At 40.2% G+C, this 19,455-nt stretch overlaps 1 protein-coding gene across 2 annotated transcripts in view; it reads left to right on the forward strand.

The window, feature by feature from the left end:
* The window catches only part of LOC132591034 (solute carrier family 22 member 15-like), a 39,770-nt gene extending 20,684 nt beyond the window's left edge, over window positions 1–19,086 (forward strand). The window contains exons 5-12 of one of the 2 annotated variants that reach the window (XM_060263906.1): window positions 3,110–3,239; window positions 6,419–6,640; window positions 7,690–7,830; window positions 8,295–8,383; window positions 10,720–10,828; window positions 15,579–15,651; window positions 16,088–16,246; window positions 17,477–19,086. In XM_060263906.1, the coding sequence (XP_060119889.1) occupies window positions 3,110–3,239; window positions 6,419–6,640; window positions 7,690–7,830; window positions 8,295–8,383; window positions 10,720–10,828; window positions 15,579–15,651; window positions 16,088–16,246; window positions 17,477–17,503 (950 nt within the window). In that variant the 3' untranslated portion in view covers window positions 17,504–19,086. Of the gene's footprint in view, window positions 1–3,109; window positions 3,240–6,418; window positions 6,641–7,689; window positions 7,831–8,294; window positions 8,384–10,719; window positions 10,829–15,578; window positions 15,652–16,087; window positions 16,252–17,476 lie in introns of both variants that reach the window. The other variant, XM_060263907.1, reaches the window with a different exon arrangement.
* The last annotated feature ends 369 nt before the right edge of the window (window positions 19,087–19,455 follow it).

Raw genomic sequence — 19,455 nt, forward strand, 5'->3', positions numbered from 1 at the left:
TCATTGTGCTAACCAAATAATTTATTTATTTATTTATTTATTTATTACTTTACATTTATATCCCGCCCTCTCCGCAAGCGGACTCAGAGCGGCTTACAATATCATAAAAACAACCAATTCCATAAAACATATAAAAACATAGTTCACTTATCAATTTAAAACTATTTGCGCTGTCTCAATCCAGTCTGGCGGTATTGGGTTCTGACTATGATCACCAGCTTCTGTAGGATGTCCGGTGGCAGCCCATTTTCAGTCAACCAGCAAAAACTTAGGAACTGTGTTTGAAGGTTTATGAATACTTTGTAGTCAGTTGCCTTTAATGGGTGTTTATTACATTTTTCTCTTCTGAAAATCATTCCTAGTTTCAGTGCTCAAAAACTTTGAAATGGCAGGACTCTAAGCTTTATTTTTTCTACAACAGAATCTTATATCATGGTGGTGGGTTTTTTATTCTTGATATTCTGCATATACATGCAATTATTTTCTAAGTTTGAAGGAGAAGCCATCTTTCTTAGTGCCTCTCCCCCCCACCCCAATCAGTGAATGAGGTTGTTTGTCAGGCTTGCAGATGATTGAACAGTACTCCTTAAACCAGGGAAAATTTTCCACATATCTAGGAAAAAACACAAACATTCACAGTACCTATTTTGTTCTGTATTCTCTGCCCCAAACACAGGGCCAGCTCCCCCTCCCAAAAAAGAAAAGATTATTAATGTATGTAAATGTTTCCCTCTGTTTCCCTGATGCCCTTATAGGTGAAGGCCTTTTGTCTACATCCTAATGGTGAGTGGTCCCCACTCATTTCCCAAATCCTCCAAAGGTCTTTGTATCCTCAAAATAATCTGAAAAGCATTGAGGCACTTCCCTGATTTCCAAACCTCTATGAAACTAAAAGAAAAAAAAGCAAACTCGACATTTCTCCATTGTCCAGAAGAATGAGGAAACTCTCTGTATTGGGCTGAATCTCTTGAAAATCCCAAGACACAAAAAATCCCCCTCTGGACCACAAAGAAAGGTGGAGGAATCTATAGCCTGACTTGGATAAGGGCAGATTTCATTGGGGTGGGTGGGAGGAAATGGCCCTAACTTCAAGAAAATCCCTCCACTTCAATGATAAATGGCTCACGTCCAGGCTTGCTGACTGCCTGGAACTTTTCTAAACAGTATGCCATGTGTGTAAGTGTGATGAAATGCCTGGCCAAAATGTTTCAAGGAGCTGGCCTCCTCACTTTGAGTGCTTTATCACTGTATTGTGGACATGGGGGAGGTTTCTGGATGGTGGGAAAGAGAACAGACATCCTTTTTTTTTTTTTTTTACAGCCACCCATTATGATCCCCCACCAGCTCATCCCTCATGCCTGAATAGGAGTGTTGTATAGTGCTCTAACATTCCAGTTCCTGTTTAACTGGAGCTGAACAAAATCACACTTCTTAAAGGCAGGAGAAAGCCGCAGCAACATTTTATTGCTGGCTCCTAGATGTCATTATTAGGTAATTTTTAATGATAGCTGGGCACTATATAGTGTTATTTAAAACAATGGCCCTGCCCAAAGGTTTGTGATCAAAATTTTTGTCCCCCAAATGAATGCTGGAAAGACCAACCATCTGTCAGGGATGCATGTTATTCCATCACTATAATTGTAGTATGAGAGGGTAGCTTGTATATGAGAATGAGTTCTCAAGGTCAGGCTCCGCAGACAGAACTTTGATAGCCTAAGAACTTTGATAGCCTTTTGGTGGAATTGGATCATGCACTCAGCTGTGCCATCAGGCTATGGGAACACCAGCGATCACTCTCAGGATGGTGTGACTATTTGTTTTCTCAATGTATGTGGGGTTCAATTATACCCCTGTAGATGTATTGTCTGCAAAATATGATCTTGTGCTTTTTTTGATTATCCCTTTATTTTTCCAGTTGTTTATTGACCTCTTCTCCCCGCTTCCCCATGTATGTTCTTATTACCGTGCAGAAACGATAATGAGACATGCCTTCTCATTCTCTTATTGATTTTTCTTCTCTTCAGTTGCTTTCTTCCCATTTTGTCTGTTGCTGTTTCCTGTCTATTTTCCCTATCTGTTTTTTTCCTCCTTCCTGTTGGTCTCTCTTGGCTCACCTATCATTCCCTTCCAGCAGAGCTGGCCCTTGAGAGGCTGAAGAGGTGCTTCACTCCCTGCTGCCTGCTATTTCAGGTGCTGTGTTGTTTAGTATCTCTCAGCCATCAAGCAGGCTGAGATGGTTGATTAGGACTTGGCAGGGAGAGGGAGCTACTGTTTCACAATAGCATTGATGATGTATTGGTAGACATGGCAACCATGTCAAAGGGTCCATAAGCTGCAGTTTTTCAGCTGCAGTTTTGTGAACTCCTCTCATGGTATATATTATTAATTATACTGTATACAGGAGACAGCAAGCATTTCGTTCTTTAAGCATGGATTCTTCTATAATTGCCTTGACTGAGAATGTTTGTTCAGAAATTTCTGTTCAAGCCACATCTTTATAAGGTCATGATCCTAGGAATATTGGCATAGAATATGTTTACTTGAATCAGTGGGATTTACTTTTTCAGTTCAATGTGATTTGGATTGAAGTGCTAATAAGTTTTTTTGGGGAAGGGGCTTTCTGCTTTAGTTCTGCAGCTTCTGTCTCCTAGAATATTTATCAGAATATTCAGAGATGCATCAACTGCAACATTTCTTTGCCCCTCTTTGTTTAGTTTGAGTATTGCGTGTCCTCCACTTCTTACTTTATCTACCTAAGCTTAAAAATAATTGGAATCTAATACATTTTCTAAGATCAGATTTTTGAGCTATGTAAGCTGTCTTAAGATTAAGGAATGTAGAGAAAGGGTTAAGATGCCAGGAGCACAGTCTCATTTTAAATAGTTTCGTTTTTCACAGAAGTCCATAGAAATGTTTCATGTCTTTTAAACTTCAGGAGGTTTATAGACCAGAACATACATGGTTACCGAAGCAATTTGGATTTTTCATGAGTAAGGGTTTTTTAGAATTGTGGTCCTCTAAAACATAGATGCTGTTGACAGAGTTTGCAGTCCTGGAGAAATGGTATCAGTATTTAATGCAGTAGCTTATTTCTTTGTTCTCTTTTCAGGCTCGTTAACAAATGTGACATTTGCAGTTGGCATAGCAGTTTATGCTTTATTGGGTTATTGCATAAGGGAGTGGCGCTTCCTCGCCTTCGTGTCAAATTCTCCAGGACTTTTTTTTTTCCTTCTCTCTTTGTAAGTATCTGTTTTATGTAAATGTAAACTAACTTCAAAAAAATTGTATCTATCAGTGGAGGACAGAATAAAAGCTTGGCAGGTATTTTGCTTGATATATAAGGCTACTTTTTTGTATTTGTGTGTGTGTGTGTGTGTCTGCACTTGGAAGTCATGTTGACCTCTGGTGACTGACCCCTGCTGTGGGGGCCTGGCAGATATTCAGAGAGATGGCTGAATAAAGCCTGCCCCATTCTCCCAACTTGGTATTTCAAGGAAGTCTCCCTTCTAAGTATTAATCAGAGTCAGCCCTGCTTAGCTTCCAATTTCTAATGATATTGGGCTTGCCCGGGCTATCCAGGACAGGGCTACTCAAGCTGTATTGATGTACTACATCCAGGAAGATACATTTTATTTATTTAACACCTCCCCCCCCCGCCTTTTCTCTTTTCAAACAAAAAAACCCAAAACTGTAAACCATGAAAGTAGGTTACAGATGAGTGAAACCTGCCCATTGAGAGGGGCTTTGCTTTATCTCACATTTTCTTCTGCAGAGTATCTAATTGCCAGTGGAGCGATGGATAGTGGTTGGGCCAGGTAGGCTGATGGAAAGGTCCTGTCATGATCCAAATGGGGGTGCCACCTGATGCTGTCACCACTCTGGAATTAGGGTTCCTTGGGAAGGCCAAGAGTTCCCTTCCAAGCCCTTCAGTTCTCCCTTGCTTTGGCCAAGAAGATAGGCATGTAGGCCAGGCAGAGGAACAAAGAACAATAAAAAGGTTTATTTTAAACAGGAAAATCAATAAAGAGCAAGTGAACAGATAAGGTGCTTTAAAACTGTATAGTAATGTGGGTGAAGGAAAATAAAGTCCCTAACATGACTAGACTTAACTATCCCTCATCTGTTAGGCTGCCAGGCCTTGGTCTGCTCACGCTCTCCCTCAGAGTGGGGGTCTTCCTCCTAAACAGCAGTCATCCTGCCTGCTTGACCTCTCAGGAGGAAAGAACAGTGTTTGTCTCTTGGGAGAGCTTTTAAGCAATTCTCCTCAGAGCCTACTTGGACGCCGATTGGCTAAAACCAGCGCCAAGCATTCTGAGGATTGTAGGCTGTCTCTCCCTGCTGAGACACAGGGCTCACAGGCTCCCTAGGCCCACTAAGCCTCTGTCTCACAGCACAGATCATGACAGGTCCCCTGCCTGTGTTTTTGTCAAGTTGCAGAATGACTGGTGATGATGGCATCTGAACTGGAAAGGCTAGTCTGGCTGATACAAAGTCAAACCTGCTTCAGATTGCAGTAGAAAGCTAACTGCTTAATGCTGGCCTCAATGCTAATGTAAAGGTACATATTGGGTTAGGTGCTTTCCACTTCTGGGGAAGATACTTGTATCGGTGCAAAAGTGAGGAATTTTGCCAATTCCCCCTCGCTGTTTTTAGAGACCCCCCAAATCCCAAGTACATTGTGGTGGAGGGCAAAGTAGGGGGGAGGGGGCCTAGTTTGCATTTCTGGGCATCATCCAGATCTACCCCACTGTGATCAGTGCCAAAAAGGGAGAAGTAGAGATGGGTGGGTTGTGGCCTGTGCCCAGTTTCTCATAAACACTATGTCTGTGACTGGACATAAGAGTATAATATTTATTTTTTTTAAAAAAAATGTTTTTCAGCTCCCTTTCTACCCAGTAGAGTCCCCATGGTGGAAAACAATAAAAATATTAAAACAGTTTTACACACACATGAAAAACCATTAAAACAAAATACAGGCACATAAGAAGGAGCATGTTTATAATAAGGAAGATAATGATTCTTGCAAGCTGCATGTAAAATACGTAGTTTCTACGAGTTTCTATACTCGTGGCATATGACAGATAAATGGATTTTAGAGAAGAAGTCTACAGGGAAAAATTAATTAAAAACAAAGCAAGTGAAAGATGTCCTCTCTCTTGCACATTGTTATGTGACTATTACACAATATAATAGCACTGTAATTGTTAAATTGGTTATGGCTTTAATGTAACAAGCAATTATGATGTGTCAGTTCCAGTAGGTTTGTCTTTCTCTTGTCACATTGAATGAAACAGATTGTTTAGTCTGTCTTTCACACCAGCTAATAGTAATTTAAAATGAATTGTGTGATGGGGATATCTCATTTGCCATTTGGAAGTCTGATGTGCTCTAGTTAGCCTTCTACATTCTGCTAGGCTGATAGTATATAGTGAGAGAATGCAAAAAGAAGAAAAATGAGCTTGGACATGATCCATCTTTCTGAATGCACGGGAGGCAAGGGTTCTGGCAGTAAAATTAATTAGAATGAAATGAAAGAAAATGTATGTATTTTTCTATTTTCTTGAGAATAAATAGAAGAAATTAAAACTGTGAAACGTAAAGTAACCATAAGGAGTAGGTGCAAAAGAAGGAGTATTCTGCCTTTGTTGATTTTGGAAGCTGGAAGCCTTCCTGGTTGTAGCCTTTGGTTCTTCCATATTATGACTGAGGATGGTGATACATAGTGCCAGGATTTTAAAAAGATTTTTGGGGTGTGTGCTTGTGTGTAAAGTGCCATGAAATTGCAGCTGACTTTTGGCGATCCCCTAGGGTTTTTAAGGCAAGAGACATTCAGAGGTAGTTTTCTGTTGCCGACCTTTGCATTGTGACCTTGGATTTTCTTTAGTGATTTCCCATCCAAATACTAACTAGGGCTGTCTCTTCTTAGCTTCTGAGATCGAATGAGGTAGGGCTAGACTGGGTTATCCAGGTCAGGGTGCTGGGTAGTAGTGTTTTAGTGGTTTTGTAGGATGTTTTAACATTTAGTAGAATTTCGGATTGCAAAGCTCTACAAATTTCTGTATATTCTTACATTCTCTCTGTGTTAGACAACATTTGCCCAACTTTGAAAAGAGTTTAATATCATAGAGTTAGATCCAGACAAAATTGGATGTTTCCACTGATTGCCCATTGGGATCAGCTGCAGACCTCTTTCACACAGATCTTTGATGTCACCTGTCCCCCAGGAGCAGCATTTCACAGAGATCAGTGGTCTGCAATTGGAAGGGGAAGGTGAGAAAGTTCCTTTCTACTGATGGAAAATTGAATCTGGATCCAGTCCTATGACTTATTACATAATCTGACATTTGTATTAGTTTGCAGACAATCCCCCCCACACATTTCAAAGTGCAATGTTTCTGTTCTAACATTTTTCTTTCAGCATGCTTCCAGAATCACCAAGATGGCTGTACTCTCAAGGCAGAACTGCAGAAGCAGAGAAAGTTCTGCAATACATAGCCCTTGGTAATGGAAAAGAAAGAGTGTCTGTGAAGCTGAAACAGTGCATGGGAGCAGTGAAAAAGGATGACTCAGCATCTGATGTCCTAAATCTAGTCCAACATCCAGTGCTTTGGTGGCGCACTATCATCTTGATGTACATCTGGTAATTTTCAGGGAGAGATTCAGAGAGCACATGAATTAATTTCACAGGAGAAAGGGAAATACAAATGGGTAGAAATTTTATTCTGAATCTGTTGGAACATTTTTAAGGTACTGGTACATCAAACAGAAATAAATACTTTAGAACGAGAGATCATTGTCTCAATTTTCATTACATCAGCCCCCCTCCCTTCAATCTGTGGGGCTGAAAAGTGAAGCTTCCCTTAACCCTATGACACACCACCGAAGGTTTGGTGGCATTCTTGTTAAATAGTTGAAATATGTGGGAAATGCAGTATACATGCTCTACTATAATTTCTAATTAGAAATTTTGGTTGCTAGCATGTTCCCTAGATATGTACGTAAAGGGGCAGATTTGGAATGCATGAATGACAGCCAGAACACAATAATCTACCAGAGATTATGGCTTTTGTCTGAGTGTTGCTTGTTTTGCTGATTTTTGCTCTTTTTGAAGAACTACTGCAAGATGAACAGATTCCTCTGATGAAGTCTGTTGATGAAATTCTTAAGGAATTTTTAGACATTTAATTTAATAATAAAGTATACTTTCACTTGATTTTGCACCATTGGCCTTGCCTTATTTTTTATCTTTTATAAACAGGGCAAGACTGTTCCTTCTTCAGCTCATGGGGGTGTTATTGGAGGGTAGAGCTGTGTGTATTCATGATTTGATTCTAAATTAGCTGTATCTAATTGAAATGAAAGCTGGTAAAGCTTGGGGTTTTGACGGTTTCAACAAAATCCATGTTGGGTGTTCCAGTCCATTATTTATGGCACAATTGTTGATGAAGTACACTTATTGTAGAAATGGCACCACAAAGAAGGGTATGTATGTTTGGAAGTCCCCCCCCCCCTTTCAAGTCTGATAACTAGTAAGGTCTCTGCTAAAGTTCTTTTTGACCCATTTTTCATGATATTATGTTCTTCTGTCATATATTCTTTATATAGTGCTACGCTAAATAAGTTAACATTGCTTAAATGAGGCTTATAGCAATCATCATCCTCTGATTGAACTTTCATTCATATCTTTAGGTATGTGTGCAGCCTTGTATATTATGGTTTAACACTGAATGCTGGTGAATTAGGAGGGAATCTGTATCTAAATGTGGCTCTGTATGGTCTTGTAGAAGTTCCAGCATTTCCACTCTGTATGTTCTTCATTGAGAAACCTTGGTGAGCAACCAGCTGCTGTGGGTATAATGTGTTGTTAGAGCTATAACATTGTGTTGAAGAATTTTGCATGAAATTTTGTTTTATTAAGTTACCTAAGAATGTGATTGTCATGGATGTCAGAGGCCCCAAAATTGCCTTGGTGTGCTGAGATGAATGGATCTTGGGTGACCTTGTTAATATAACTTAGACTCACAGGGTTTGGGCAGTAAATGAACTGTCCTCTTTTGGCCTACTGAAGTCATCCTGGCGTCATACATTGGTGGTCTCATCAAAGATTAATATTCTGTCTAGGACTGGCCTCAGTTTTTGAGACTTGGAAAAAACTGGGACCACAGGACTTGCTTACCTGCTTCTTTTCATTAATTTTCCTCATTGTCAACCACAAGAATATTTCCAATAATTTTTTTAAACATATGAATCCTTGTGGAGTTCTGGACTGAACTTGTGTTATTGTTCTTTTGTAGGTCAGGAAGACGAAAAAGTACAACTGCTTTTTTGATATTTGCAGGCTTTGCTTGTATGTTTACCATGTTCTTACCAGAGAATACTGGTGGTAAGTATGTGCTTCTCCCCACACTCAAGTAAATGTAACTTGTATCAATGTACACGCAGCTGATCTTACCAGAACACAAAATACCAAATGCATGTTGTATTTTAGTGGCAAAAAGGAACATCATTGCAAGATTGTCTTAAGTAAACTAAAAGCTTCCATTTGGAACTGTGCACATAGGCTCTGTTCAGACATCATGTGAAACCTTTTTGGTTTCACATGGTGTCTGACCCATAGTTTAAATTTAATGTGGTTAGCTTGTGAAAGGATTCCTGATAGAGATTCAGATAGGTAGCCATGTTGGTCTGAAGCAGCAGAACAATGTTTGAGTGCAGTGGCACCTTTAAGACCAACCAAGTTTAATTCTAGGTATAAGCTTTCATGGGCATGCACACTTCATCAGAGAGGTACCATGGCAAATGTTGAGTTCACTACCATAGTTAGAGTGGTTTCACATATATCTGAAGTGAGTCAATGTGTATTTGCAAAGTATGTTTTCACTTGGAAATCCATTTCCTTTATTTCAGTGGAACTTTCTTTGTGTAAGAGCAAACCAAATCAATACCGTGTCCTCACTCACAGCTTTTGATTAATCAGGAAAAATATTAGAGTTGATATCAGTAATTCAACAGTATCCCCTAAATCCCTGGTAACATGGAGCATTATTCTGTAGTTTTCCTAAAAATCTATACCTGGTATTTGCTTGCTATTAATTCATTATGAATGGTATGAATTGTGGTGTTGGAATCCTGGACTGATGTATTCTCCAGTTCTTTGTTTTAGGTCCCTTGGCTAGTCTTATCCTTGCCCCTCTTCCCCTCTGCCCAGACGGGAGAGCTGCAGACCTTCCTCCATGACCCCACATCTGGGGCCTTCATATGTGAGAGAGGATCCCAGATGTGTGCCTGCTCAGTAGGGCTCATCAGCCTCTCACAGTGGGATCACCCCTTGTGGGAGGCTTGTAAGGCATGAGCACTTTCCTTGCTGATCCTTGTGCATTGTGAGCTGGGGGCAGAGGCAACCCTCTGGCAGCTGGTAGAAATGCTGGCTGCAGCACTCTGGATGGCCCTGCTGTAGCTGAGGATATAGCCAGTGGCCCACCCTATCTGCTTGTTAGTACACACACCACCCCCACTCCAAGACAGGGAACAAAGTCAAGGAGTGGCAGTGGTGAGCCAACCAGATTCAGTGCTATCTTCTAATCTCTAAAGAGTGCAGATGTGATCCTGGATGCCTAGACATGTATTTGTGTTCTCACCAGGACCCAGCAGAAACTTATTTGCATATTAGGCCACATCCCTTGACACCATAGTTGTTTCACACAGAGCTTTTTTGGTAGAAAAAGCTCAGCAGGAGCTCATTTGCATATTAGGCCACACCCCTGATCCCAAGCCAGCTGGAACTGTATTCCTGTGCATTCCTGCTCAAAAGAAAAAAGCCCTGGCTCTCACTAGAAGTTACCTCTGACTGGAATTCTCTGAAATCTGTTGCGTAATTCATTGATTGCCCCATTTATTGAATTTTTTTTTTAAATAGAGTTAAAAAGAGTGCCAGGGTTGGGAAAGGGAGAAAAAATTAATAGTTTCTGTGGTCCTTTTTTTTTTGTTCCATTGCTTGAAAATTCTTCCAAAATGTTCTTGTGTGGGAACAATTAACTGGAAATGAGGGTGGCTGAACTTGACTGACCACCGCATGGTGGCCACAATAAGTGCATTTCATGGAGGCCGTTGTTTACTTGGAACAGTTTACCATGTGGAAAAGTTTATGTTCACTGTATCACTGCAAGATCACATTTTGTAGTGCTATATTAAAAATTGTCGTTACTTACAGGAAGGCAGTTCAAAGCAGACAGCAACACTGTATTGTGGATATTTATAAATAGCTCTATTTATGGAAAATACATGTAAGGCAAATCCAGATAAGCACCAAACTTCTCTTTAGTAGGACATCCTAGGCAAGAATAAATTTCAAACTGTGCATTTTTTAAAAAAGTAAACTTAGTTTGGTCAAATCCAGAGTTCATGGAACAGAGACAGAACAGAACCTACATTTCTGCCTCCTGTATAATCATACCCATTAAATGCTCTGCAGCCTTTTCAGCACTGCATACTGTAAGGTTTAAAAATATTTCTTGCTAGGGAAGAATCACAAAATAGGGTTATTATCGACTGCTTGGACAATTAATATTTTAATGATTCTTGGAAACTTTAAAACGAATTTACGTTAGCAATTAATGGTTCTCAGGCATTAGCTTAGGAGGACTTTGCTCACAAATGAGATGAGTCATGCTTACGTTTTGGCAAGTGATCTTTTTTTTTAACTTTTGTGTTCTCTTCTAGATTTTTTCTTCAGTCCCAGTCTCCTAGCCTTATATGGAAAATTTACTGTAAGTGCTGCCTTCAACATCATATATATTTATACTTCGGAACTCTATCCCACAGTAGTGAGGTAAATGAAAACTGAACTTTTTGTTTGAATTCTTATTTTCAGATCACATAAGATTCTCTAATAGTGACAGCAATACAGCACAATACAGCTGTTTAAATTGCAACAGTGTGGCTAGACTTAACCTTTTTGCTCCCAGATTGGCCATTTAGGGATTCATTGGCTTTGCTGAGCACAAATAAAGCTATTGGCTGGTAGTAAAACAACTCTTATGCAACTCTGTGGATTACTGTTACCAATGAGCCAGATAAAGCAGCACCTAACTGTGCTACTGTTCTTTTGTGGAATAGAATCATGCCAGTTACCTATGCCTTGATAGATTACTGTAAAGTCTTATATTTGGGCTGCCTTTAAAAGGCATTCAGAAATTGCAGTTGGTTTGAGACTCATGCAAATTATTGTTTGGGCCTGCTATACTGCTGACATTTTGTTGGTATTGCAAGACTTTCACTGGCTTTAAAAAAATTTCCCCATCTTCCTAGGCTCAATTTAAAGTGCAGTTCTGGAACTATAAAACTCTAAACTGGCCTTGAACTAGAGGTTTCTGAAGGGTGACCTACTCCTCTGTAAAGCTACCATGGACATAGATTGACAACTGAGACCCACACCTTGCCTCAAGGCTGTACTTTCTCTGACAAGGTGCCCTGGTTATAGAACACTCTCCCCAAACAGACTCACAGCCCATCCTACTATTCTACTATGGGTAAAATGTAATTACAGATTTTTTTAATGTCTTTTACCTGTTAATGTTGGCACTGTTTTACAGTGCCTCTTTTAGTCTTATACTCTTTTAATTTAGTACATAAGCTTCCTTGGAGATCCTTGGGGGAAAGGTGGGATATAAACTGGCAGTACAGGTGAATGATACACAAGGAAATGTCTCCATCTCACTTTCAGTATTGAAAGCCATTTTAGCTAACACAGTACAAATTGTATTTTGGGTGGTTGCTTGCAACCTCTTTTTGGAATTCTTAATGCTTTTCTACATGTGACATGTTCAGGCACAGTTCCATCTCTTAGTGGAAAAACAGATGCAGACTAGAGATCCAAATATCAGGATATCAGAAACAAAATCATATACTGCTTTTTTCAAGTATAAGGGTGCTGATGGCATCCCCTCTGTATTATGACTCTTAATGAAAAAACAAATGTAGACTAGACAACCAGATTTCAAGATATCAGAAACAAAATTATATATTGTTATTTCAAGTAAAAGGGTGCTGATGGCATCCCCTCTGTATTATGACTTTTCCACTCATATGACCAATTGAAATGACATTGCTTGCTTCAAAACTTTTTAGGAATACATCTTTAAAAGGCTTTATTTCAGTGAAGATGGAATCTGGAGTAATTTGAAAATAATGTTTTGCTACCACCTAGTGGTAATGCTTAAAAATCACCTAGTTGTCTTCATCCAGTTTGCGCTCTGTTGGTGTTGCTTAATTCAGATATTGTACCAGCCATAGTGTAGAATGTAAACATAGCTTGTGTTCCAAATGTACTGTCAACTCATGACTTATTGCTGCCAGTTCACCCCTTAATGCTGTTTATTGGGGTCTCTATCCTCGAGGAGGAGTGCTTTGGGCAGTATTTTAGGCTGTAACTGGACTGAGGAGAGTGAATGCCATTCTTTTGATAGAAATACCTTCCATCAGAAGAAATAACCAGTGGATTCAACCCTACATTTAAATGAATTGAATGCTACTTTATTGTCATAGAATAATAGTTGGAAGGGACCTCCAGGGTCACCTAGTCCAACCCCCTGCACAATGCAGGAAATTCACAGATACCTCCCCCTAAATTCACAGGATCAGCATTGTTGTCAGATGGCCATCTAGCCTCTGTTTAAAAACCTCCAAGGAAGGAGAGCCCACCACCTCCCGAGGAAGCCTGTTCCACTGAGGAACCGCTCTAACTATCAGGAAGTTCTTCCTAATGTTGAGTCGGAAACTCTTCTGATTTAATTTCAACCCACTGGTTCTGGTCCTACTTTCTGGGGCCCCAGAAAACAATTAGTAAGATATCATTTACCCCTTTACTAGAGGAAACCTCAAAGAGCCTCAGTCATCTTTGGTTGGCAGTTTAAAGGGAAAGAGAGGTGGCTTCTTTAAGGGATTGAGTCTGAGTCCCAGGGCTTCCAGGAGTCCCTGGTGTCAAGGAGGGGCACAGCTTCAGTGAAGATCTGCAGGGGCTGTGTGCAGTACAGGGCAGCTTATGAACCAGGGCAAGAATTCAAAAGCCTGGTGGGATTGCAGAGTGGGGTGGATGGTACATGCCCCTGTGACCAGGAAAGGATCAATGTCTCCTGGGTGGCTGCCTGTCCTCTACTGCTGGGACAGACAGCAGGGTCCTTGTCTCTTTCTTTCCCTCAGGGCTTGTCTACACACTGGATGGGTCAAAGTTTCCCACTTGCAGCCAGCTGATGCTGTGTTTGCAATAGTTATCTCAGGCTCATTTCTCCCAGCAGGATGGGCAGGGCAGCCTCTCAGCTAAATCAGAGATGATGCAGTCACACTTGCAACTGCGGTGTCTTGGCCAGCTGTAGTCAGATGTCAGACATCCAAGATGCTGGAGCTACTGCTCTCTGTGGGGGAAAACAGTACTCTCAGCTGGGTCCAAGACCCAGTGGGACCTCCAGATGTCTCATGGGAGAAGGCATAAGACAGCCAGCGCTCCCATGAGAACTGACCAAGATGCTGCAGTTACAAGGCTGATAGCACCGCCTCAGACCAAGCCCGAGAGGTCGAGGTTGTTCCTCTTCCTTGAGGGAAATTGATGCCTTTCAGCTGAGTCTAGCTGCAGCTATGATGACTGCAATGCCTTGGGCCTGGCCTAGGAGACGGCAGCCTTTACCAGCCTGGCAAGAGGGGGGACATTGTGCGGTTAGCAGCAGAAACTTTGAGCGCTGTGATGTGCTTCCATGGATTATGTGCATTGTGCAAAAGTATGGCATAAGTCCATGTATACGTGCAGCACTGAAATAGAATCCTTCCTCTTAGTTATCTGCTGTAAATTAAAGAAAAGCAAATAATTGACAAATGTGGTATCAGTCAATAAGGTATTAGTTGTTGTTTCATGGAATGAAACAGAAGAGGTCTTATTATCTTTTAATATATTTCCTTTGTCCCTTATATCAGTGGCTCCCAACCTTTTTGCACCAGGGACCTGTTTTGTGGAAGATAATTTTTCCATGGTCTGGTGGGGGTGGGGGGGGTGGGTTGGGCTTTGGCTGCCCCAGGCTGCCCTCCCCTGTCCATGCCCTATCCCTGTCCCCCCATGGGAGGGGTAGGCGCTGCCCATTCTGCCTGCCCGGGGCTGCTCTGCCTCACTCTGAGGCTGCCTCCCCTGCTTTGGAGTGAAGCCATGCTGCCTCTTTGGTCTGCCCGGGTCTTGGGTGGTGTGGTGCCTCTGCCTTGCTCCATGACCCAGTTGATAACAGGCCACAGACCGGTACTGGTCCAAAGCCTGGGGGTTTGGGACCCCTGCTTTATATAATATAGTTGATAACAGTGGTTTACAAATGGTTCGACAGCCAGTACTGGAATGAAACTTTATTCCATAGTGTTTGAGAGTAAGTGGTGGGAATTGCTTCTCTGTGGATACTGAACAAAGATGAGATTGTTTTGAGAACTAGTAGTATAGTCCCAGTTTTTTAAAATGAAAAGTACCATCATACCAAGTGAAATTATCATTACCGCAAAATTAAACTGTATTAATTTCAATTGGGCAATCTGTTTTATCCACCTTGATATAGTGTGGTGCAGATTGAGTAATGATGATAAGAGCAGGTCTTTGTGTTGCTGTTCTTTAGTAATGCAATTTTTTTTTTTTACTGCTATTGCAGTTTCCTTTGCCATTATTTTAACAACAGTATTTGATGTCTTGTGGCCTGCAGATGCAGTAATGCAGATTGGTTCAAATCAATATGAGAAACTTGGAATCTTTGCCTTTTTGCTCACTGCAGCATTTTTGTTGTCTCTGTCCCAATTTGCCTCAGCTCCTTTTCCAGTCCTTTAGTCCTGCTAAGATAGCTTATTTTTATTAGGTACACTTTTGATAGAATATTGCTGGACACTGGACAGGTACAGGTTTGGGGGAACCAGATGTCTTCCAGTAACCCATCCCCAGCTAACCCCCCCATACAGCACATGCACCACATTCTTCCCCTCTAGAGAGGAAGCAGTAGAGGGAATCTTCTTGGCCTTCCTGTTACCCTTTCCTTCACCACCAGGGCTTGAAAGATCCCCAAAGCATTGTTTTCTGCTTCCAACACTAGGTGCCATTCTAATCAGGGTAGGAGGGATTTTAGTAATATCTCAAGGGCTTCTGGGGTAACAAAAGAGGGTGAAATGAGTGAGCACTTAGTGGCGGCAGTGAGCAGCTGGAGGTTTCCCCCCCCTGCTGCTTTGCCACTTGCAGCTTGCTCAGTTACTTTCCTGAGCTTGTGGAAGTAGCAACTACCTCCTATCCCTGTTAGTAGGAACTTCAGGTTGCCATTGCTACTCATTTGCTCAGGAGGAACAAGCAGCTCACCCCAGTCCATGGCATCCTCTTGCCATGAGGGAAGGGAGGAGAAAAGAAAGCACAGCAGAAAGGTGGGGCAGGCAGGTCTGGAAGGGTCCCATCCTTGCAGCTGCTTCAATGGAGAAGGCAGGTGGAGGCTTTTGGTTGGTGTGTGCAGTGGTTGGTGCCTGGCTACTGATGCCCATCCATTTTTGAAGGTGAACTTTATACCATGTTTTCTTTTAAACAGAAATGCTGGCTTAGGCGTCTGTTCAATGACTTGCAGATTGGGTGGTATTTTGGCTCCATTTGTTCCCTCTACAGTAAGTGCATGTTTTTTTTTTCTGCCATGAGGCTAGGGTATGTCAAGATTATTGTTCCTGCATTGTAAATAAGACATGTGCCTTGAAAGACAGTGGCCATATCACCAGTTCAAGAGAGAGTCTAGAACTGAAGTGGGCTCTTCCTGTGTCACAGATGAAAGTCTTAGCCACTACATAATACCAACTTTCAGTTCATCTGTTCTTCCCCTTTCTTTCAGTTTTTTAATACATTCATGCTTTTACTGTGTTCTGTTAAATATTTCTCATCCCTATTCCTGCAATCAAATCAGCGGACGGGGGCATTGTGTAGGAAAAGAGGTGGGGTTAGGAGTCCTTGAAATTAAAGTAGCGGGTAATAGATCTGTGTTCTTAAATTATTTGTATTGCATTCCATACAGCATCAGTTGATGGTGGATTAATTGTTTATTTATTCTAGAAATCTCTTGGTCCATCGGTACCATTTATGATCTTTGGCATCTCTGGCTTGTCAGCCGGTTTCCTGACCCTTCTGCTTCCAGAAACTCTTAACAGACCTATTGCAGAGACCATTGAAGACTTGCAGGCTCCTGCCTACCAAACGCTTAAAAACAAAAAGGCAGAGTAAAAATGATTTGTTTTGTTTTGTTTCTAATTTTTAGATCTAATTGATGTACTTACCAGAATGGGGGGGCAAGATTTCTCATTCATTAGAAATCTTTTCTTTCATAGCCCCCCTTCCCCCCCTCAAATGCAGTTGTTGTTTCTCTCTGAATCCAGGAACAAAGACTTCTGTATGCTGATAAAAACAGATGGCATTCGACATTTTGAGAAGTGATGTGTCTGGCACACTCAACTTTCTAGCTTGCATGCTTTAGCTTAGTTATATTACTGGGAGGTTGCTTAATATTTGATATCAGGCCAAACTCTTGGCTTCATATATTTCTTACTGCACTTCATTGGAAAAGCCATCTGGAAGATTTTCTAATAGCAGATGCATAGCAAGTAAAAATGTAAGGAATTGTAAAGAAGCTTATACTGCTATCCTGAGGACACTTTCCTGGGAGTAAGCCCCACTAAATAGAGTAGGATTCTGAGTAGACCTGTTTAGGGTTTCACTTCCTGTTTTGTACATTTACTGATTGTCAACAAGAGATTCACTGTGATCATTTTTAAAAAAGATAAATTTTAATTTGGATGATCATATTGTTGCATTGGCATTTGGAAATGATTACAGGTGTTTAACGGGATGTTTTAACATTTTCCCCAGAATGTTTCAAAATTCAATGTCAAATTACATTTTTCAATAAAGACTGTGTTGTTTTATTTGGCATATACCCAGTAAGCTTTTGTTAGCTCTCCTTCTGTGGCTGTGTGTGTTTCTATGTCTATTGTGTTTCTTGTTTGTTATATATATTTGTATGTTTTAAATGTTTAAATGTCTTGATGTTCCTTGCCTTGGAGATCCTACTTGGGTGGAAAGGCAGCATATAAGTGTTTTAAATTAAATAAAATGTTTTCTCACAAAGAATTGAATGTGGTGGACATTTTGTGAAAATAATCATTTGTTGATGCAGAGTATGCTGTCATCCATTTTTAAAAGTTAGGTTTGGTGTAAAAGTGAAAAAAAAGAAATAGTAATAATGTTGCATGTACACAGCTGATGGTGTTGTGGCAAAAACTGAGTAGCATTTACTTGAAATAGGCTCAATTGGAAAGAGAAGTTGAAGCTTGTAATATAGTTCTTGTTTGTAAAATCTGTTTTACATAATCTTATGGAAACCGGTCATTTAAAAAAAATCACCGTGTTGAGCATTCTAACTATTCATGTTTTCATCTGTTTTAACAGGTAAATCTGTTAGAAGAAAACAGTTAATGTTTCAAAAAACGTTGCGGTTGAAAAACCAAGTGTCTTCTGGAGTGGTGCTTCCTTTGTTGAGGTGTGGCGCCATCAAGAGGATCACACGGCAATGCTTAAAGTATTGTGGGATTTATAGTACGTCCAGTTATTTATTTTAATGTGAACATTAACAGTGAAGACAGAAATAAGTTAAGGAAACTTGTAAAGAAAAATTGTGGTTAAATCTTTGAAATACCACACTGGTATTTAAAAGACAATAGCTGCACAACTTAAAAATTAAAAGAAAGAATTTTAGATTAATTAAATGCCAACATTTTGGTTTAGGTTTCTTTATTGTAATCCTAAACATACAGTTAAGCATGAAGTATGAAGGTTTATTCATGCGTCTCTGTTTAGGATTATTTATGTAGTCTCAGGACATTAGCTGGAAAGATAGCACTCTGCTTTGTAAAGTACCTTCTTATTGGAAGACTGCAGAATAGCCTGGAATATCTGGAGATGTTTCAGCTCTTAAATTTTACAAACTCTGTGCAATGCCAGTATTTTCCAATCTATGCTTTGTAATGAATGTTCTGCTATTTATAATGACCAAAGATGCCTTTTGCTACTATTTCTATTAACCCTTGCTGCAATATTATTTACCTGAAGTGTGGAAACAAACAACATTGTTTGTTTGCATATATAGCCTGTGCTGTGGGAAAAATGGTAAGTGCTCAAGAAGCAATTGTGGGTTTTATTTGACACAGGTTTTGCTGTAAGTTTCATGTGAAACTGATTTTGTTTTTGAATCATGGCAGAGTCTGGGCTGAGAGAAGAGTGTTTTGCACAGCATGACATCACCAATTCACCATGCTAATGGGATTTCTCTCTCCCCCCTTCTGGGCTTTTATTTATAGGGAGAACCCTGAAAGTTATAAATAGTATTTTGACAAGCTGCTTTTATGTAGGCCAGCATCCCACAATGTGTAGCATTCAGGCAGTCTGCTACCAGCCTGTCAAATCATGTTGATGTCTGGCAGAGATTCAGCTGACACAGCTCTACGTTTACAGTTTGTCATTTCAAGGTCAACTTTTAAAAACTGTAGCTAAAAAAGCTAAGATTTTTAGCTGATTGTCACTTAAATATATATTATTAATTGATGATTCTGGCTCTACACTTAGTAATAAACTGGGCAGTGAGCCAGAGTATTATTTCCCCTTTCGTGCATTCCATTTCTCCCCCTGAGCTTTAGAGCACAGTTAACTGTTCCTAAGTGTCCTCTGGTACTCTGTTATTTTTTTTTATTGTTCATGTCAAAATAGGTGAAAAAAAGACGAAGACCAATTTTTATGTGGAGTTTTACATTCTTGTATTATAATAAAAATTATTATGGAAAGCTTTATAAATCTATATTTTTGTAATAAAAATGCAACATAAAGTTGCTCTGGTTGTTTAAGCGAGAGTGAGATGCAAAGGTAATTATCTCAAAACACACACTGCCGTATCATGAAATGGTTCTTATATTGGATATGTAATGTATCTTTATAGAGGCTATTTGGCCTGCTTTTTGTTCCCCATGGTGTAGAAAATGGCTAATAAACAACAGTTTCCATTTAAATGGGTAGTAGTTTTGTGGTTTGTCTTTTGAAATGATCCTCCTAAGCTTATACTAAATGCTGGTAGTTTGTCAAGATAACTTACTGCATGTGTGTTTTTCTCAGGAAGGATCAAATGTCATATCTGGAAATCAGAATGAAAGGGCATAACTGGACAACAGAGGTGGACTAGGGAACTATCTTGCCTTGCATTGTCTTGTCTTGCAAACTGAAAGATCCTTGAATCTGACCAGAAGAATTTGGCCAAACTCTTCTATAACATAAGAAAGTTGCATTCTTCCAGCTTTACTTACTTGCCTGTGATGTAGTTTCTTGGGATTACTAAGGCTCAAGAAGATAGCAAAACATTTTTATACCTTGGGGGCCATTTT

The sequence above is a fragment of the Heteronotia binoei genome, unplaced genomic scaffold, assembly GCF_032191835.1.
Source record: "Heteronotia binoei isolate CCM8104 ecotype False Entrance Well unplaced genomic scaffold, APGP_CSIRO_Hbin_v1 ptg001331l, whole genome shotgun sequence".
Taxonomy (NCBI): Eukaryota; Metazoa; Chordata; class Lepidosauria; order Squamata; family Gekkonidae; genus Heteronotia; species Heteronotia binoei.